At 41.7% G+C, this 18562-nt stretch overlaps 1 protein-coding gene across 4 annotated transcripts in view; it reads right to left on the reverse strand.

Annotated features, from left to right (window-relative positions):
• Positions 1 to 18562, reverse strand: part of ITPRID1 (ITPR interacting domain containing 1) — a gene marked incomplete at its 3' end in the record, with an annotated part of 104241 nt that overhangs the window by 56957 nt on the left and 28722 nt on the right. For 3 of the 4 annotated variants that reach the window (XM_082691796.1, XM_082691793.1, XM_082691794.1), the window contains 5 exons: positions 16383 to 16564; positions 15016 to 15064; positions 14639 to 14682; positions 5085 to 5136; positions 2199 to 2285 (listed from right to left, as the gene is read on the reverse strand). In XM_082691796.1, coding sequence (XP_082547922.1) covers positions 2199 to 2285; positions 5085 to 5136; positions 14639 to 14682; positions 15016 to 15064; positions 16383 to 16542 — 392 coding nt within the window. In that variant the 5' untranslated portion in view covers positions 16543 to 16564. The remainder of the gene's footprint in view (positions 1 to 2198; positions 2286 to 5084; positions 5137 to 14638; positions 14683 to 15015; positions 15065 to 16382; positions 16565 to 18562) is intronic. The other variant, XM_082691795.1, reaches the window with a different exon arrangement.

Consider the following 18562-nt stretch of genomic DNA (forward strand, 5'->3'; position numbering starts at 1 on the left):
ATAATAGGCAAATGTTAAGTTAGGTAGGGCAGGGAGATTGTGGGTCAGAAGCCAGAAGCGATACACTGATAACCACAAAGAAATGCTAGTTTATGGCAATAAGAAACAGAAGAAAAAAACCAAAAACCTGTAGGGAGTGGAACTCAAAAAAGAATTTTTTTTCTCTTTTAAAGATTTTATTTATTTATGTGACAGACAGATCACAAGTAGGCAGAGAGGCAGGCAGAGAGAGAGAGAGAGTAGGAAGCAGGCTCCCTGCTGAGCAGAGAGTTCGACAGGGGGTTCAATCCCAGGCCCCTGGGATCATGACCTGAGCTGAAGGCAGAGGCTTTAACCCACTGAGCCACCCAGGTGCCCCAAAAAAGAATGTTTTAAAAACGAGTCAGTCTGGGGGCCTCATCAGCTACACAGATCTGCTGACCATAGTGTGAAATGCAGACTCCAAGGACTGATACAAGTAATGATTTTCAGCCCCAAAATAGAATGAAAATATGTTCTGGTTTTTTGTTTTTTGGGTTTTTTTTTGGACATGGGTGAGAAATAAGACATGGTTTCTTCAAATTGTTTGACTCAGTTTTGGCTTCGTTTGGTTTAGTTTTGGCTTAGTTTGACTCAGTTTATTATTATTAAAATAATAAACTTTGGTTATCTGGAAATTCTATTTATGTCTACCAACTCTTCCCAATTATTGACCTTCTCCTTGGTGACTGTGCTCTTGACCTTTTAGAACTCATGGACCGTATGGGAAGCAGAACTTTTGATAAGGCTTTTCTAGGTTTGCTTGGCTCTTTTGTTGCAAGTCCCTGCTTGCCTATACTTTCCACGCAACCCTAGGGAGCTTATTTGAGATAGTTTGGGTGATTTACTTTCATGACTTCATCATTTAAATTGGATTAATTACAATTCATTTATTTAGCCATTCACACATTGAGCAACAGTCACCTGTAGTCTCCCTGGGCAGGCCCACTTACCACACATGACCCAACATCATGATCACACTTTCTTATGTAACATAGAGATCAGGTGCTTTGCCTCCCGATTCGATCAAGGAAGAAAAGACAAGCCAAAAACTCTTATTGGAGGGCTTAAATGGCTGAGGTTGGATATCCTAATCATTGGAATAACTGGAGAACAGGGATACCAATCCCTTGATATCTTTTTTTAATTTTTTATTTTTATTATTATTTTAAAATTAACATATAATGTATAATTAGCCCCAAGGGTACAGATCTGTGAATCGCCAGGTTTACACACTTCACAGCACTCACCATAGCACATACCCTCCCCAGTGTCCATAATCCCACCACCCTCTCCCCGCCCTCCTTCTCCCCATCCCTTGATATCTTAAAACATAAAAAAGTTTCAAGGGAGAAAAAAATTCTTGCAGGAAATCTAAATTGCATCTAAAAGGTTTAATCTGTGATCATATTGACCTCATTGTACACATTTTTATCCCTGCTCATTTATACAAATATTTATTGAACATTTATCACATTCTATGCTCTCTGCTAGTCACCCATGGCACAAAAAGGAATAGGGCATAGTTCTGCCTTTCAGAGGCTTACAACCTCATGTCTAAGAATGCATTTACTGATTGATTTGTCACTAAACATATTTTTAATATCATTAACTCTTCTTATTTATATTTAATTATGCAAGAAACACATACATATATTCACCTTGTTAAAAAATTATTATATTATACATAAAGCTCTCTTTCCCTTTAGCCATTACACCTATCAATCCTGACTCCTTTCCTGCTAAATTTATATTTATCCTTCTGGATATTTTTCTGTTACATATATGCTTTCTAGTTGTCACTGGTTCAATCTATAAATAGTAGCATACTCTAGGTGTCTTTCCACATCTTGTTTTTTTCTCCTGAAAAATATGATTCAAAGATTGTTCTAAGCTAATGTATATAGTGCTCTCTGCCTATTCCTTTTATCATTGTATAGAATTCCATAAAATGGGTTGGCCAATTGTCTGTTTGGCCATCTCCCCATGGACAGATATTTAGTTCGATGTCACTGAATCTTTTACCTTGTTCTTGCAAGTTGGAATTTTGAAAACCCTTTATTCATTCTCTCATCTGTTCATTCAACAAGTTATTTCTCAGGGACCTATTTATAATTTCATAAAATCTACTGTCACACTGAATGATTTCTCTGGTTGACAAGTGCCTGGAAATCACATACCTTTGTGGGAGACTTGCAGCAGAATGGCAAGAGTTGAAACTGGTCCCTCTGGAAAGGGTGGGAGTTTCTGAAAACGGATGCAGAGATCTACAGTTGGGGAAAATACCAACGATGAGCTGTGTTGATTTAGATAGTCCCCTGGGAGATCATTGTGAATCTTTCCCTTCCAGGGCGAACATTTGCATTTCCTCCTCATTTCTAATAATCCCATAATGGCCACACCTTTGAGGAAGAGAGAGCATGCCGTGGAGAAGCTGCTCCTCTTTCCAAGAGTGTCTTGTTACAGAAGGTGTGAGAATTTAAGTGTTAGGTGCCCGCTAGTGCTCATTATAAAGGTGACAGAATGTCTCACTTTTGACAGATGGCAAATCATTGGGGAACCTTTCAGGAACACAGCTCTGCTAGGCACCAACTTTCTGAAGAAGTTAAAATTGTGTGGTGAAAGAGGTACGGTGAGCCGTCACTGACGTGACTCCGTCTTAATTCCCATAATGGTGAAAGGTTCCATATTGCACGGTTCACAATCTTTCAGAGCTGTCTCCTGGGCTCCGGGGGCCATCCATATGCAATAGTAACCAACTCCTCTACTACCACAAAAAAAAGTGTCACTCTATCCAAAGAGGCCTGCCTTACAAGTCCTTTGGAAGCACTTCCAAACAGAATGAAACCCTGTTGTCACATAGTTCAGTGTTACAGAGCTCGGATACAGCATGAACACATCCATCCTCATCAGTCATAACAGCCAGGTGGCACGAGATTGGAATTAAGCAAAGAGCACCATGTAGATATCAAGTTTCCCTAAGAGACAAAGTTGTCTTGAATTTGCCTTAGTCCTCATCCCACAGGTGGTCAGAATAGCTGGTCTTTGCCTCTTCGTTCAGTTGCTTCTCCACGTTAAGGTGGAGAAAGTATATGTTTCTGAATAATAAAGATTCTGGTTTTAACAGAGGGTTGAGTTTGCTGGGAGCCCTGACGAGATGCAGAAGATATCCTTTTATTTATTGCCTCCCCTCAGCTTGTATTAAGCCTGCCATATTTCTGTTTCATTCTGGGTTTGAGGATCACACCTCCCTTTGTAACATTCATCAGAGCCACTCAGAAACTGCAGGCCTAGGATCCAGGAGAATCCCTGTAGAGTCACAGTTCTAAGCAAACCAGGAGAGCAGAAGTGAGTCACTGACCTTGGCTTTCATTTTCCTCTTCAACAAAATGAGAAAGTTGCCTGAGAGACTTCTAGGGTCCCTTAGGGCTCTCTGATTCTGTGGGCAACAAAAATAGCTAATCTGCTCAGAGGGGAAGACTGACAAAGTAGCATTTTGATTGCGAATTGGTGGGACTCACAGAGAGACAGTATTGAATATTTGGTCTTCAATGAGTTGAGATTATGTTGAAAATGCAAGGGTGGCTGAGGCATGGGAGCAGAGTTCCCAGCTTCAAAAAGCTCACAGTCTATGCCAGTGGTTCTTAAACCAGAATGTTTCTCAGAATCATCTGAAGGGTTTGCTAAAACACAGATTTGTGAACCCTACTTCCAGATTCCCTGACTCAGAGTGTCTGGGATGGGCCTCAAAAATTCTCAAGGCTATTAAGTTTTGAGGTGATGCTCTTGTCCCCACTGTCAGGCACCACCTTGAGACTTAGTCTACCTTCATATTAAGAGATTCTCACTGCTTTCTACCTGTAACATTGGAAATCTTATGCACAGGTGACCCTTGAACAACATGGGGGCTAGGGGTACTGACCCCCACCATAGTCAAAAATCTATGTATAAGCTTGGACTCCCCTGATACTTAATGGCTAATAACCTACTGTTGACCAAAAGCCTTACTGAGAGGAGTCAACTAGCACATGTTTTATATGTCATATATAAAAAATTGTCCTTACAATAAAGTAAGCTAGAGAAAAGAGAACGTTATGAAGAAAATCAAAAGGAAAACACATTTATAGTAATGTATTCTACTTATAAAAAATCTGCATAGCAAAATACTTCAGTTGGAGAAGGACAAATACCATGTGATTTCGCTCATATGTGGAACCGAAGACAGAACAAATGAACAAACAAAGGAAAAAAAGATAAACATAAAGTCCCAGACTCTTAAATACAGGGGAGGTGAGTGCCAGGAAGGGTGAAAGAGAATTAAGAGTACACTTATCTTGATGAGCACCGAGAAATGTAGAGAATTAGTGAGTCGTTACATTGTACACCAAAAAACAAAACTGTGCGGTAATTATACTTGAATTTGAAAAGAAGTCTGCATGTAGGTGGACCCACACAGTTCAAAGCCATGTTGTTCAGAAGTCAACTGTCTTATTGCCCAGCGAAGAGCATGGTGATGAATAACACTGACTATGTGAGAATACGAAAGCAACTCTTTCATGAACAGGTTCTTCTGGACAGTTGTCTTATAGTCAAATGCCTTTTATGCATGTTTTTTTTTTTTTTTAAGATTTTATTTATTTACTTGAGAGAGAGAGAGAGAAAGAGAGAAAGCATGAGAGGAGAGGGTCAGAGGGAGAAGCAGACTCCCTGCTGAGCAGGGAGCCCGATGTGGGACTCGATCCTGGGACTCCAGGATCATGATCTGAGCTGAAGGTGGTCGCTTAACCAACTGAACTACCCAGGCACCCCATGCATGTGCTTTAATTAAATTTCTTCCCCACCCCTATGCCAGCGTTCGTTGATTGAATTTGCTCACCCTTTTATGACATTGAAAGAACCTCTAGCTCTCTCCAAGGGTTGTGAAAGCATTGTGGGTGCTGTAGCTAAACCAGTGACAAGATCCCAAGCTCCATGGTGGTATTAAGAAGTCTCCTCATTTCCATTTCATTTGTGAAAGATGTGGCTCTAAAATACTCAAGTGAAGCCACACGGGTCCCACCACCTACCTCATATAGTCCTTCACGGTCATGTGCACCATTTCTTGTTCATGTAAAGAAACTGTAACAAAGAAAGATTAGAATTAATCAAAGCTTCATTTCTTTTAAGAAGCTTCATTTCCTTTAAGATAGAAGATTTTCTGGTCCTCGTCTGAATGAAGATGGGATTGATTTCCATATCTGAGATGGTATCAGCATGAGTAGAAGGCATCCCTGCAGCGAACAAGACAGAATGTAATTAATGGCTAAATGGTGTGACAACAACGTGAAGAAATGTACTTGTTCAGTCAAGATGGAAGTCGGTGGCAAAGGAAGTAGCCTGCAAAGGTTTCATGGAGAAACTGGTGTGTGTCTTGGATTTTTAAGAAGGGGTAGAATTTGATAAAAGGAAAAGAGGTGTGGCCAAGCACAAAGTGTGTCTTTAGCAAGTCTGATGAGAGCATAGGGCATTTTGGAAGACTCACTCATGGTCCACAGGATGAAGGAGTGAGTGTGGGGACAAGCAAAAGGATACACGGAGGACCCCACTGTTGTCCAGCACCCGCCATGCATTTCTATCTCCTAGTCCTCATGACAGTCTTACATTTAGGACCTATCCTGATTTTTCAGATTAGGAAGCAGACTCATAGGAGTTGAGTAATAAGCCCGGGATCACACAGTCAAAAATAGCAGGTCTGGGAATACATCGTCACCTTGGTGATTGATTATAGCAATAACAGCATCATTTATTTAATGTTAACTTTATAGGAGGCAGTGGGCTAAGCATGTTGTATGCACCGTCCCTGTTAATTCGTACGACAAATCTATGAAATAGGTATTATGAATCCCCACTTAACAGGGAAGCAAACTGAAGCTCAGAGAGATTAAATGTATTTCGCACGGCCAGCAGGATGCCACAGCTTATTTTTATTTGTTGCTGTTGTTTCTTTTCAAAACACCACACTGCCAACAGCATGTCCGTAGCATATCTGAAAACCAGAAAGAGGAGTTTATATGTATGTGTCGGGACATGGATTTTGAGCACACGAATAAATGTGAGAGAGACGATGCCGACAGTCCATTTGTTTGGTTAGTGGTGCTGAGGACAGACTAGAAGAGCTCAGTACTGGGAGGCTCCGGAACGAGCCGTGGCAGCCTTCAGGATCTGTGTCACGATGTAATGCTACGGCAGCAGACGATGCAGAGGGAAACCTTCAGAACATGGGCCAGTTCCTCCGAAAGTTCACCAGCCTTCTCATTTCCTCTCACAGTGGCTTTTTCTGGGTGCGAATGTGTGACATGTATAAAACTGGAAATGTCGCCACCCAGCACTCCCCTGAGAAAGTATAAATTTTTCACTGTAAGAAATACATGCAGGTGGGGAGAAATTTTGGAAAAACAAGCCTAAATGATTGAAACATAAAAAAAAAAAAAAAGGTTGAAAATAATAAAGGGCTCCTCAGTCTAGAGCCAGAGTTCTTGTCTGGGTAGGATACTATGAACAGATCTCTAGGTATCTGTGACCTTGGCTCTGAGTGCCAAATTTTGAGGGTGGAGATAAGAACATGTGTAGTTTCCAGCTGTTTTTTCAAAGGCTCAGTGACCCTGCTGAATGGGACAAGAACACTGGTCTAGAAAGATAAAAACTTGAAGCATATCATGAGGTATGGGCAGACAGTGAGTACTTAACTAAGCCCAGAACACACAACTACAGTTTTAAAAGGTAGCGAGAGTGCAGTTTCCATGAATCTCTGCCCTATGGAACAAATAGAACTCTGTCACCTGAGAGTCACAGGGAGTGAAAAACATAAACCCACGATGTGCCTTTCCAGTGCTGGGCCAAGCGGTTGAGAGTCTCACAAGACAGAATGAAAGTATTATTCCTTGCCTGTTGGAGGGTTTGTTGGGTTTTAGTTTAGTTCAGTTGTAGTTGTTTTTCCACTTTGCTAATTTGTAAGATAAACTTCCTGGGCTTGTCAGGGTTGGGTCCTTGTTCCCTCTGTCCCTCTTCAATAATGAACCTGAACCAAGAGGCACCAGCTGGCAGCCCAGTTCTCTCCAGTCCTGGGGTTCCTAGAATTTCCTTACAACTCGAAGATAAGGCAGTGTCGGCCCAGATCTCTTCGGAAAGCAATGCATCAGAGGCCACGTGTGCGGCACACATGTGCAGCCTCCATCCTACTCACTTGGTTCATAAGCGGTTATCCGCCTGGCTCCCGGGAGCATTTGAGTCCGCTGCCTCTGAGCACAGGAATTTGACACCTAGGGAATGCCACCATGGGACAGACAAACTGCTCCTGGTACCCTGCGTTTCCTCAAGCTTCTGTAGGCATCGTGCTCCAGGCTGAAGGCGAGACACCTGCGAAATGTGCCTGTATCCATCCCATAAGGCCCTGCCTGCTAGGGCCTCCTTACTTCCTTCTTGTATCTCTAATGGTTTGGTCTCATTATTTTTCTCCATTTTTTTTCACCTTCTATGACAGTCTTAGTAGGTTTTTAAAACCAGATTTTACTCTTTAAAAGCAATGGTGGATGGATGAAGAAAAAAAAGAAAGAAGAAAGAAAGAAAGAAAGAAAGAAAGAAAGAAAGAAAGAAAGAAAGAATCATAATAATGTCCTCCTCTCCCCAAGGCTCAAGGCTCATAAGGGTTGAGTTGGAAGAGAATCAAAGTAAAAAAAAAGTTCTCCGCTTTACTCACTACATCCCATCGCATGGGTTAAAATGCCAGTTCTGAGTCTCCAGCCGCCCTCCCGACTGTGAGGTGGACTTCTGCCATCTGAGGCAGCAGACACCACACTTAACCCTGCAAACTGTATTACTGTGGAAGATGTAGTGAGATATGCAGAAGGCACTAATTAGCACCTTTATTGGCTTAGAAAGCATTTTTTATTTTGGTTTTCCTAAGCATTTCTGACTGATTCATGGAAGACATTTGGTTCTTTGGAATATCGTCCAATAGACTAATCAAATTACATTTTCACAGGGCTCTAAAATAATAGCATTCTGCAGCTTTCTGTATGTTTAACTCCTGCATGACCAAGACGCAGAGCAGAGGCCCTCGGCAGCGTTTATTTCTCCCAATTTGTTTATGATTTCAATCTACACTCTTACAAAATAAAAGATTCTTCCTTCTCCCTGACACTCAACCTCAAGACCTTGCAGGCAGCCATACTCTGCTCTTCTCCGCTCGCCTAGCTGCTTATTTCCCGGATGCAGCTGACTCCTCCTTTTTCTTCCAGTGTGGAGCCCCAGCCCCAGAGACCTCAAGCCCGAGAGTTCTCAAAAGCATCTTCCCAAGATGTGTCCCTTCTTTCCTCTCGCCAAGATAAACAGCGGAATCTGTCATCTTTCTCCTCAGAAACCATTCAAAACTCACTCTAATAGACATGGCAAGTGTGTAACACGCCTGGTTCAATTCCCCAGCGCTGCACCTATGGCAACTATCACTAATTATTCATGACCTTCTGTTCAGGTGAACAAAGACACGGTCTTGAAATCCTCCTAACACAGACCCCAGTTACGACTACCTCTCCTTTGACTAGAACCTGAGATGATCGTCATACATCGTGTGGTTCCCTCTTTCTGGATTTTAAGGAGTTTATAACCAGACAACAACCTATTTACCAGAAGAATTTCCACCTTTGTTCCCCAGCATGAAACCATTTCTCTAGTTTGACCGTCTTCTATATGCTTTCCTGCACACATTTGGTTTTCTTTTCATTCTGTGCCTTTGTTCTAGCTCCTTGAACCAAGTGACATTGTCTTCCTTTGCCTCTTTGTTTTTTTTCAGAACCACATTGCTCTTTGACTAGCTCAAGTCACTCTTCTTTGAAGATTTCCCAATCTGACTCACATCAGCTTCATTATGGACTAGTTGTATGAAGGTCTTTTGTTGACTAGCTTTGGGGAAATCAGATGTGTTAGAGATCGTTCCTACCTCAGCAGGAATTACAATTTTGTTAATGAGGCCGCTCGTATCCCTAATAATTTGAGGAAGCACGGGCCACGTACCATATGGGTGGAACCCAGCACGGATGTGGCAGGTGTGCAGAAGAGAACTTGAGGCTCTTAGTGCGGGTGTCAGGAAGCCCCTTACAGAGAATGGGAGACCTGAGGCATGGTTCAAAAGAAAGCAAGAGGAGAACAGAACAAGAAAGACTTTATGGCAGGAGGCATGGATGAAGAAAGATGAAGCATCAGGATGGCAATGAAAGGGGATAAGATAAGAGGGTCTTGTGAAACATGGGCACAGTTATATTAAGATTGCAACGGTCCTGGGAAGTCAGCATGACATATGTAAGAGCAGGAGCCATGCATTCTACATCTTTGTATTCTCCACCAGCACAGTGCTTTCTTTTATTAGAGAGAGAGTGTGTGCCGAAGGAGAGATAATCCCAAGCAGACCGCATGCCCAGTGGAGAGCCCAATATGGGGCTTGATCTCACGACACTGAGATCACAACCTGAGCTGAAATCAAGGTCAGATCCTCAACTGACTGAGCCACCCAGGCGCCTCTCTACAAGCACAATTCTTTGCTCTGGGTGCTTCTGTTTGATAAGGATTAAAGGAGCATCTCTTATGTTTAACTGGATTTGCATCGACCTCAGCTTCTAGGCCACAGATTTTAGAATTTGATTTTGTAGTTCTTATTGAGTAAATTCCTTCTGGAAAGGGTAATTTTATTGCTCAAGGACCTCTCTGGGGATTGGAGAAGATATATGTAAATATCAAAAGGACAAATAAATTAACCACCTACCAAGTAATCAATGCATCCAAGGCGATCTTTGACAAAAGCTTTTTTTTTTTTCTGTAAACATTAGATCTGTTTTTTCTCCCCTCACAGTTATGTGTGGCTGTGTTATTAAACAAGCACACATTTTATAAAGCTCCCCAGTGACACAGGCATTCATGAGGTGTCCACCCCAGCAGGGTCACTCCAATGTACTCTCACAGGGCAAAGGTGTTGAAGTCTAATTTGTTCCTTGGTGGTGGAAATGGGCTTGTCAAAGACCAACTTCTCTCCCTAGGCTTTCTTATACATAGTTTTAATATGGAATCTGGGATTAGGAAGAATCAGCAGCCTAAGACAGGCCTTCACATCCATGGCCATGTACCGTTTAGCACCCCAATTGACCTCAAAGAGGTTCTGACTGTCCTTTGTGTTTGTGGTTATAGGAATGTCCACAGATCCTCAGAGAGCACAAACTGAGAATCAAACTTGCGTTTGCTTCTGTTGTTGGTGACAAGTATGAGGAGCCGATCTGCACCAGTGGTGGTGGTTCTCAGAAAGAGAAAAGCCAAAAAATGGAAGGATGCCCATAAGGGTCTTCCCTATAAGTCACCCACGTGCACAGAGCAGACAAGGCTCTGGAGATACTAAGAAGACCGCCAGACCACTCAGCCAAGATGGCCAATATTTGTCAGAAGACAGGACAGACAGCGAGACACCATCCTTTGTGAAATACTTCAGTGAGTCATGGGAGGCAAGCAGCCAGCCAACCTTCATGTGGCTTTTCAGAGGAATTATTTGATGCACCTTTTTTTTTTTTTTTTTTGACATAAAAAAATTAGTTCTACTCTTAAAAAATGTAAATCCCGGAGGACTGTGTTGTGGCTCTGAAGACAGGTGCATCAGAGCCAGGTGACCTGGAGAGTCACAATGCTCACCCTCTGACTTTCCTCACAGCGAGATAGATGCAGGCCTTGCTTTCCTGCTGGGGGCTCCCGTGCGTAGCACACAGCGTAAATGACCTGGGCCTCTGGAGAGGCAATGCGGCTACTGAGTCAGACAGATCCAAATTCAAATCTTGACCTCCTTACCTACTCACTGGCCTACTTTGGGCAAGTTACTTAACCTTTCTGAGTCTCATTTTCCTGCTTGCAAAAGTTAGTGACTGTAATATTTACCTTGGGAGATCTCGGTTTGGGTAAAAGGGATGATATAGGTGAGGTACCTAGGCTGTGTGCTCTTCACACATATTCCTTTCTCTCCCCTCCTAGTTCTCCTGACGAAGATGTTGAAGTGCCCAGAGTTAAGGCTTTCATCTAGCATAATGGTACTGAGCATAATGGGAAATGGGCCAGCCAGATTCTAGGAATGTTTTGCTTGTTTGTTTTTTGTTTTTGTTTTTTAAGGATTTTACTTATTTATTTGACAGACAGAGATTACAAGCAGGCAGGGAGGCAGGCAGAGAGAGAGGGGGAAGCAAGCTTCCTGCTGAGCAGAGAGTCCGATGAAGGGCTGGATCCCAAGACCCTGAGACCATGACCTGAGCCGAAGGCAGAGGCTTTAACCCACTGAGCCACTCAGGTGCCCTGGGCCAGATTCTAGTTTAATGAAAATGAAACTTTAGGTGACCACAAAGCAGCATGAAAGCCAGAGTCACCATAAAAGGCCAACACCCCAACTTGGCCATCTCTAAACTCACAAGGAATTCAGCAATAGGACCCCTAAAGCCTTATGCCAACTACCCCCTTCCCATTTTATTTGGGACTCAGTCCAAGACCTGGAGGCCACTAGAATGCTTCCTATAGAGGGCCCTGTGTCATCTATAAGATGAGTAACCACTTGGATCTCGTTGCTGCTTCATTGTATGAAGGGCTCAGGCATGATCAATGAGGGAAACCAGCCTTAGAATATATTCTACTTGTACTGGGTTGAATCAAACTTCTGTATCAGAAATCTTATTTTATTTTTAAAAAAATTTTTAAAGATTTTATTTATTTTCTTGAGAAGAGAGAGAGAGCGTGCACAAGTGGAGTGAAGAGCAGAGAGAGTAGCAGACTCCCCTCCAAGCAGGAAGCCTGATGCGGGACTCGATCCCAGGACCCCGAGATCATGACCTGAGTTGAAGCCAGATGCTTAACTGACTGAGCCACCCGGGTACCCCTGAAATCTCATTTTAGATTGTGTCTTTTATTTAGAATTAGGGTTTTTGTAGATATAGTTAGTAAAGGTGAGGTCATACTGGATTAGGATGGGTCTTATGTCCTTATGAAAAGACAAAAGCTTTCCCCCCACAGGGAAAAGTGGCCGTGTGGAGATGGAGGCAGAGAACAGAGGACTGTCACCGAAAGCCAAGGAATGCCCAGAATTTTGAGGAGCCACTTGCCACTAGGAAGAGGCAAGAGAGGATTCTTCTCTAGACCCTTCAGAGAGCGCATGACCTTGTCGCCACACCTTGATTTCAGACTTCCAGCCTCCAGAACTGTGAGAGAACAAATTTCTGTTCGAAGCCATCGAGTCAGTGGTACCAAATTACCTAGGAATGAATGTACCACTCTGGGTAATGCTAGGATTGCACAAGTTGTTCTGGGATTTTCCCTCAGGTCGCGACCACTCTTTTCTCTTCTCTTCAGTTTCTTTTCATCTCACCACAGTTCTTCTCCTTGCCACCCTCACCATGACCTTCAGGTTACCAGCTTGTCCTGTTCTAGTTTCCACATGTTTTAAGTATGACCGCTGGCTTCTCTGAACTCCGCATTTATTGGTCTCATCGTGGCTGTGAACTGCACACAGAGGGCTGATGGGACGCTGGTCTTCGAGTTCCTCTGCCCCCTTCTAACCAGATGGGCCCCCAAGTCACAGTGCTTGATCACTCTGTGGCCCAGAATCTTCACCTACAAAGCTCAGATGAATACCAGCCTTGCTCCCACACAGGTTATGGAGTTTAAAATATGATAGATCATAAAGAGCCTTGTAAAAGTGAAGGCTCAATTAAACTTGTAAGAGGCTACTCCATTATTATTAAAACCCTCGCTGAAGATAAAGGACCTGGCAAGTGGGAACTGCTCATTTCTGCTGGGCTAGCCTGTCTTTCCTCCAGCTTTGCACCTCCTGTCTGTGCCTTTACACTTCATCGACTTGATTCAAAGGTGGAAAGACCATGGTGTCTCATGGTGTCTCTTTCTGGGAAATGAAGCTTTTAATAATACAGTTACTGACAACCCCAGAGTTAGTACCAGGCCTCCCACCATGCCCTGGGCAAGATGAAGCATCAGGGGAATCTGACATCTCATCCTGGCTACATTTCTTAAGTCCTTCCCTTCCCTTCCCTGCCATATCTTTCCCTTTCCCTTTTTCCTTCCTTCCTTCCTTTTTCAAGATTTTATTTTTAAGTAATAAATACCCAGTGTGGGACTAGAACTCACAACCTCAAGATCAAGTCACATGCTCTACTAATGAAGCCAGCCAGGCACCCCAAGTTCTTGCCTTTTCTTGATTCTGTACTACTATAAATAGAGAATTCAGTTTATTGGCAAACATCTTCAGAGATGTGGGGATTGTGGAACTTTTATATTAAAAAAAAAAATAAAGAAGCTTGGAGAAAGAGGAAATTTCAATGATATACTTGGTTTTTTGTTTTTATTTTCAGTAAAGAAAAAAAAAGTCTAAATTTAAACTAGTTTGTAGCCAGTGGTCAATCTTAATTTAAGATGTCAGTGAAGGAAGTGAAATCATTAAAACCAGCCAAGTAAGTAACCAGCAGACTAATAGTTTTCCCCTCTAATCATTAAACTCTTAATTTATGTCATTTTTTTAACATACATTATTTATGGTGTTTCCTCAGTTTTAAAACATGCATTTTGTCACATTTTAACGTCTATGAAATCAGGAAGTGTCTTGCAGTCAGTGTTGCCTTTCATTTATAATTGCCAGGGCTTGCTGTTTCATTTTCCTGAGTAGTACTTAATATGTGAATGTATTTTTCTCCCTTCCTTTCTTCCTTCCTTCCTTCTTCCCTTCCTTTCTCTCTCTCTTTTTCTTTCATTTTTAAGTACTCTGTATATCCAAGGTGGGGCGCCAACTCACAACCCCAAGATCAAGTGTCACATGTTCCACCAACTAAGCCAGCCAAGGTGGGGGTAGGGGGCACTGTGAGTGCATCTTTCAATTGTATTTCTATGAAATACAGTATTTTCTTTAAAGAATGTGGGAACTGTGAGATCTGCAATTAATTTCTTTTTCTTTTTATAATATTCTTATCAAATTTCAGTGTAACAAGTGTGATACATTCTCTGCGTCAGAAATACATACTTTCACTGTTTGCCATAGGATTCAGTCATCTGTTCTTTTTGAGAACAAATGCACCATTAGAAAGGGAGGATATAATTTTGAGACTGGAGGATAGAAAGGAACTAGATTTAGACATAAAAGTACCATACAGTGAGAGGAAAAGTTAGACAATTGCATTTCCATAATTACATCCTTGCAAAATGTCTTCATAGAACCCAGTGAGTTTTCTGGTAGAGTCTGAGCTAATGATGTGGCAGGAGGCCTGGTTTGCAACCCCACATGCTGCAGATGACCCCATCCTTCCTGAGACTCTGATTTATATATCAAACAAAGCAATTGAGCTGGATGGTTTTCGAGATCCATTACATTTCTAGAAAGCTCTGATAATTCTCATTTTAAGAAGATTTATTCACATAAACGTTTTAATAATTTTACTCAGGTCCATAAAGCCTAAATGCTTCTGGTTCTCTTGATAATTCTCATTTTAAGAAGATTTATTCACATAAACGTTTTAACAATTTTACTCAGGTCCACAAAGCCTAAATGATTCTGGTTCTCTTGTCTTACCAGTGTGGTCGATGACTTGCTGAAAGTTTTCATTTACAGAGACCCTATAAAGAAACAAAAATATTGCGAGTCAAACAATGTGTACAACTCAATTATACTAAATTGCATTTTAATTAAACAGATGAGAGTAAATGCAAAACTAGGCTTTATTACAGGGGGACTTTTTAAAAGCAATCAACAGCCAGGGACTGGAACAGTATTCTGTTGAGTACTTTCAAATTGATATATAACTTTTGCAATAATAGAGAGATCCTTCATACACTCAGTTAAAATGAAAAGGTAGGCCTGCCTGTCTCACCTTGCCCCAGAAGAGTTACCCACATTGTTTTCACAGATTTTTGCAAGAGATATGTGTAAAGGCACGAAGAAACACTTACAAGAATCCAGAGTCCAGCCACTGCTGAATACTTGCTTGTTTGGAATCTTCTATGAAGGGGAAAGAAACAGACCATCAATCAAAGCACACCAGCTAAAATAATGCTACCCTATTATCCAGCCACCACCCATAGCTCTATTTCCTACATAGTTACACACTTGTTTTAGAAGGCATATTTTTTATTTTCCCAAGGCAAAAGTTCCTGCTTTCCATAATCAGTCTTTCCTGAGAATGAAGTATAAACTTGCCAAATGACTGACATCAAAACAGAAAGAGAAAAAGAAAGAAAGAAAGAAAGAAAGAAAGAAAGAAAGAAAGAAAGAAAGAAAGAAAAAAGAGAAAGTGTGAAAAGGAAAAAGAATAACACCGAAGTACAAGAGATGTCAGGATAATTTTTAAATTACCTTAGTGTGAACATGAAGAGTGAAAAAGCATACCAGACTTTTGTCTTTCTCTTGTCGGATATAGATCACCATGGACCCTCTCCTTATTGAATCACGTTTACCTAAGGCAGCTAGCCAGTGATGTGTATTTGCAAGGAGTTCTCAGCCAGGTTCTAAACCAAATTTGCATTCATTCCAGGGACAAATTACACTACAGTCCCAGGATTGCCAAAGGCATCCTGTGTTAAAAAGGCACTAGTCTTTTAAGGTGGATCTTTGTCACTGGCTTAACCAATAGTGGAGGGACAAAAAGGAGAGGATAGAAAAGAAGTATTTCCCAATAAATATTTCTTTCCTTTCTGGTTGGCTACAGGCTACTCTGGTCTGATTTTCTTTGACTTTATCCTACCGAACAGTGAAGTAACTGACTTAGCCCCTCACAAGGGGTCTGGTGAACCAGAAAGGCCAAGTAGGCAAGCAAGGTGCTTATTTTTCAATTTAGGGACTCTAGAGAGGTAGAATGAATTGGGTGGTGGGCAAAGAAGAAATACTGTCAGTTATATCACTGCTGAGGGAAAAGTGTTTTCCTACTTACGGCTCTTTAAACTATTAAAATTATTACGGATGCTTCATGCAAGACCCAGCAAAAAGAGCCTTTCGATAGAATGTTTGATGCTCTGAAGGAAGCGTCAGGTGTCTGGCATGGATTCCATGCCCCTTCAGGGTCCTGGGGAACTTGAGATGAGGGGACCTTGAAGTAGAAAGGGAGAAGTTGGTCTATTTCCATCAAGAAGATGTGTGTTTTGAATGTGTGTGGGTGGAAGTCAGAAGTACCCATTTCACAGAAGTCTGTAGCATCCTGCCAGGAACACTGGATCTTCAAAGCCAAGTGTTTGTTCCAGAATCATCTGTCCCCAGCCAAGCCCCCATGACCCTCAGCACCCACAGCAGAATGTTTTCAATAGTCCTGAGGGCCTGTTCTCACCCAGTGTGGGGATGATGACACTCTGGCTTTCCTCCTCAGAGCCAGGAGGCAGCTGCTCATCGAGGGGAGTCCACACCCTCTTGGTGGACCTCAGGATCTCTCTCCTGCTCTTTTCTTGGCCTCCTTGGGAGTTGCTGGAACCATGTGACCTCTCCGCCATTGTGAGAGAGCAATTCGGTAAACTGAAACACGGAGACACACAAATCAGACCCCACGAGCCCACTTTCTGGCTTGATTCAGTGAGAAGGAGAAGCCAGAGTGCCTGTAGGCCACCACAGTTTTCTGGAGCTTGGCTCACCCATCTGATCAGAGTTCCCAGTCTCGGTGAGGGAGAATGGTTTCCTCTCGGTGGAGCGGCAGCTGGAGACTGGGGACTAATGTGGCCTTGCCTGTTGTCAGGCCACATCCACCCTCTGGTGGATCCAATTGGGTGGTCGGCAATGTGAACGGGGAGCAAAGAAATGGTGGAGTGGGAAGGCACTCCAGCCAGGAAGAAAGATTGAAAGTATTGATTAACATAATCAGTATCCTTCAAGTTTATCCAACGTTACATCTATAAAAATATTTTTAGAGAACCCAAAATGTAAGAAATAAGGGCTTTGGCAACAGGTCAACCTGGATGAGTCTCACCTCTGCAACTCTGTCGCCTTGTGTAAATGATATAATCTTCCTACATTCTCTTATTTCTTAGTTGGGTATAAGTTGTACTGAGTGGTAATTACTGTTGACCTCAGTGAGTACTTACGATGTGCTAGAATCTATGCTGAATTCCATGCATCCATTATCTAATAATTGCCAACAAAGGAAGCAATCTAACTGCCACAATTTCATTGTAAATTGGAAAAGCAGAGGGGTTGCATACCCAAGACAGCCCAATAATGAGCAGTCAAACCAGGCACTGGAGAATAGGGACTGTGCCTTATTTATCTGTGTGTTCCCCAAGCATATTCCTGTGATTAGTAAGCTAGACCATCTAACCGATAGGATGGTTGGGACAGTTAGAATATTAATGAATATATTATGCATACTGCTCAAGAAATATTGACCACCCCCATTATCTCATTTAACCTTTGTTAATGTCATTATGAGGCTTGCAGAGTAAGAGGAGGGGACAGAAGCTTAGAGCAGAGGAGTAAACTGTTGCAACTCCCCAGATTATCAGGACATTAAGAAAGAGGGCCTCCTTCTCACTCATCAATCTGTCTCCAGTATTTGACTGAATTCCCAGCACAGAATAGATGGTAAATAAATACATATAGAGCTAAAGTAGCAAAGCTCGGTTTCAAAACCACACTTTCTGACTAAATCCTTTCCATGGCATCTACTTGAATTTGCATTCATTTATGCTTCAAGTTTAGAGAAATGACTAAACAGTCAAATACCTATTTCAGCAGCATGTCTTGCATCCCTAAACTCACCCAGAGTCACTGGCCCTGTGACTTAAACCATCTTTTCTGATCAGTGTTTAATCAAGGCAAGTCATTCAGATATATTATAAACATTTGAATATTTTCTTTTAAGTATATGTAAGCATTCTGGCTGCAATTGGTAGTGAGTTTCCTTCCCTGCTTCATATATTAGAATTCTGTAATTCAACTGAAGTATAAATATACATTTATTGTTACAATAGTAAATTACTGCAAAAATCAATGACAATGGTGATGACTATTCATTTTATGATAAAAAAAAAGCAAATACTAAGAAATTTCAATTGTTTAAAAATTATGGCAAAGGCTGGACAGGTGAGATCTAAATTAACAGTGAGTCTTTTAGTCAGCCAACTTTATAGAAAGTTAACTTTTGGAGGGTGCCTGAGTGGCTCAGTCAGTTGAGCATCCGATACTTGATTTTGGCTCAAGTCAGGTCATGATCTCTGGGTTGTGGGATCAAACCCCACTTTGGGCTATAAGTTCAGCAGGGGGTCTGCTTGAGATCTTCTCTCTCTGTCTCTCTCTCCCTCTGCCCACCTGTAAGGGTTCTCTCTGTCTCTCCAAAATAAATAAATAAATCTTTTAAAAAAAGGAAAGTGAACTCTCAGAATATTCTATGAGAACAAAAAAACGTTAAAAAAATTTTCAAACACAAGACAAAAATAAAATAATAAAAGGCAAAAATGATACAGATAAGATTATATTTCTAACTTTTATTTGGTATAGTAGGATGCATAACACTAGACAAAA

This window comes from Mustela nivalis (assembly GCF_964662115.1).
Source record: "Mustela nivalis genome assembly, chromosome: 12".
In the NCBI taxonomy this organism is placed as follows: Eukaryota; Metazoa; Chordata; class Mammalia; order Carnivora; family Mustelidae; genus Mustela; species Mustela nivalis.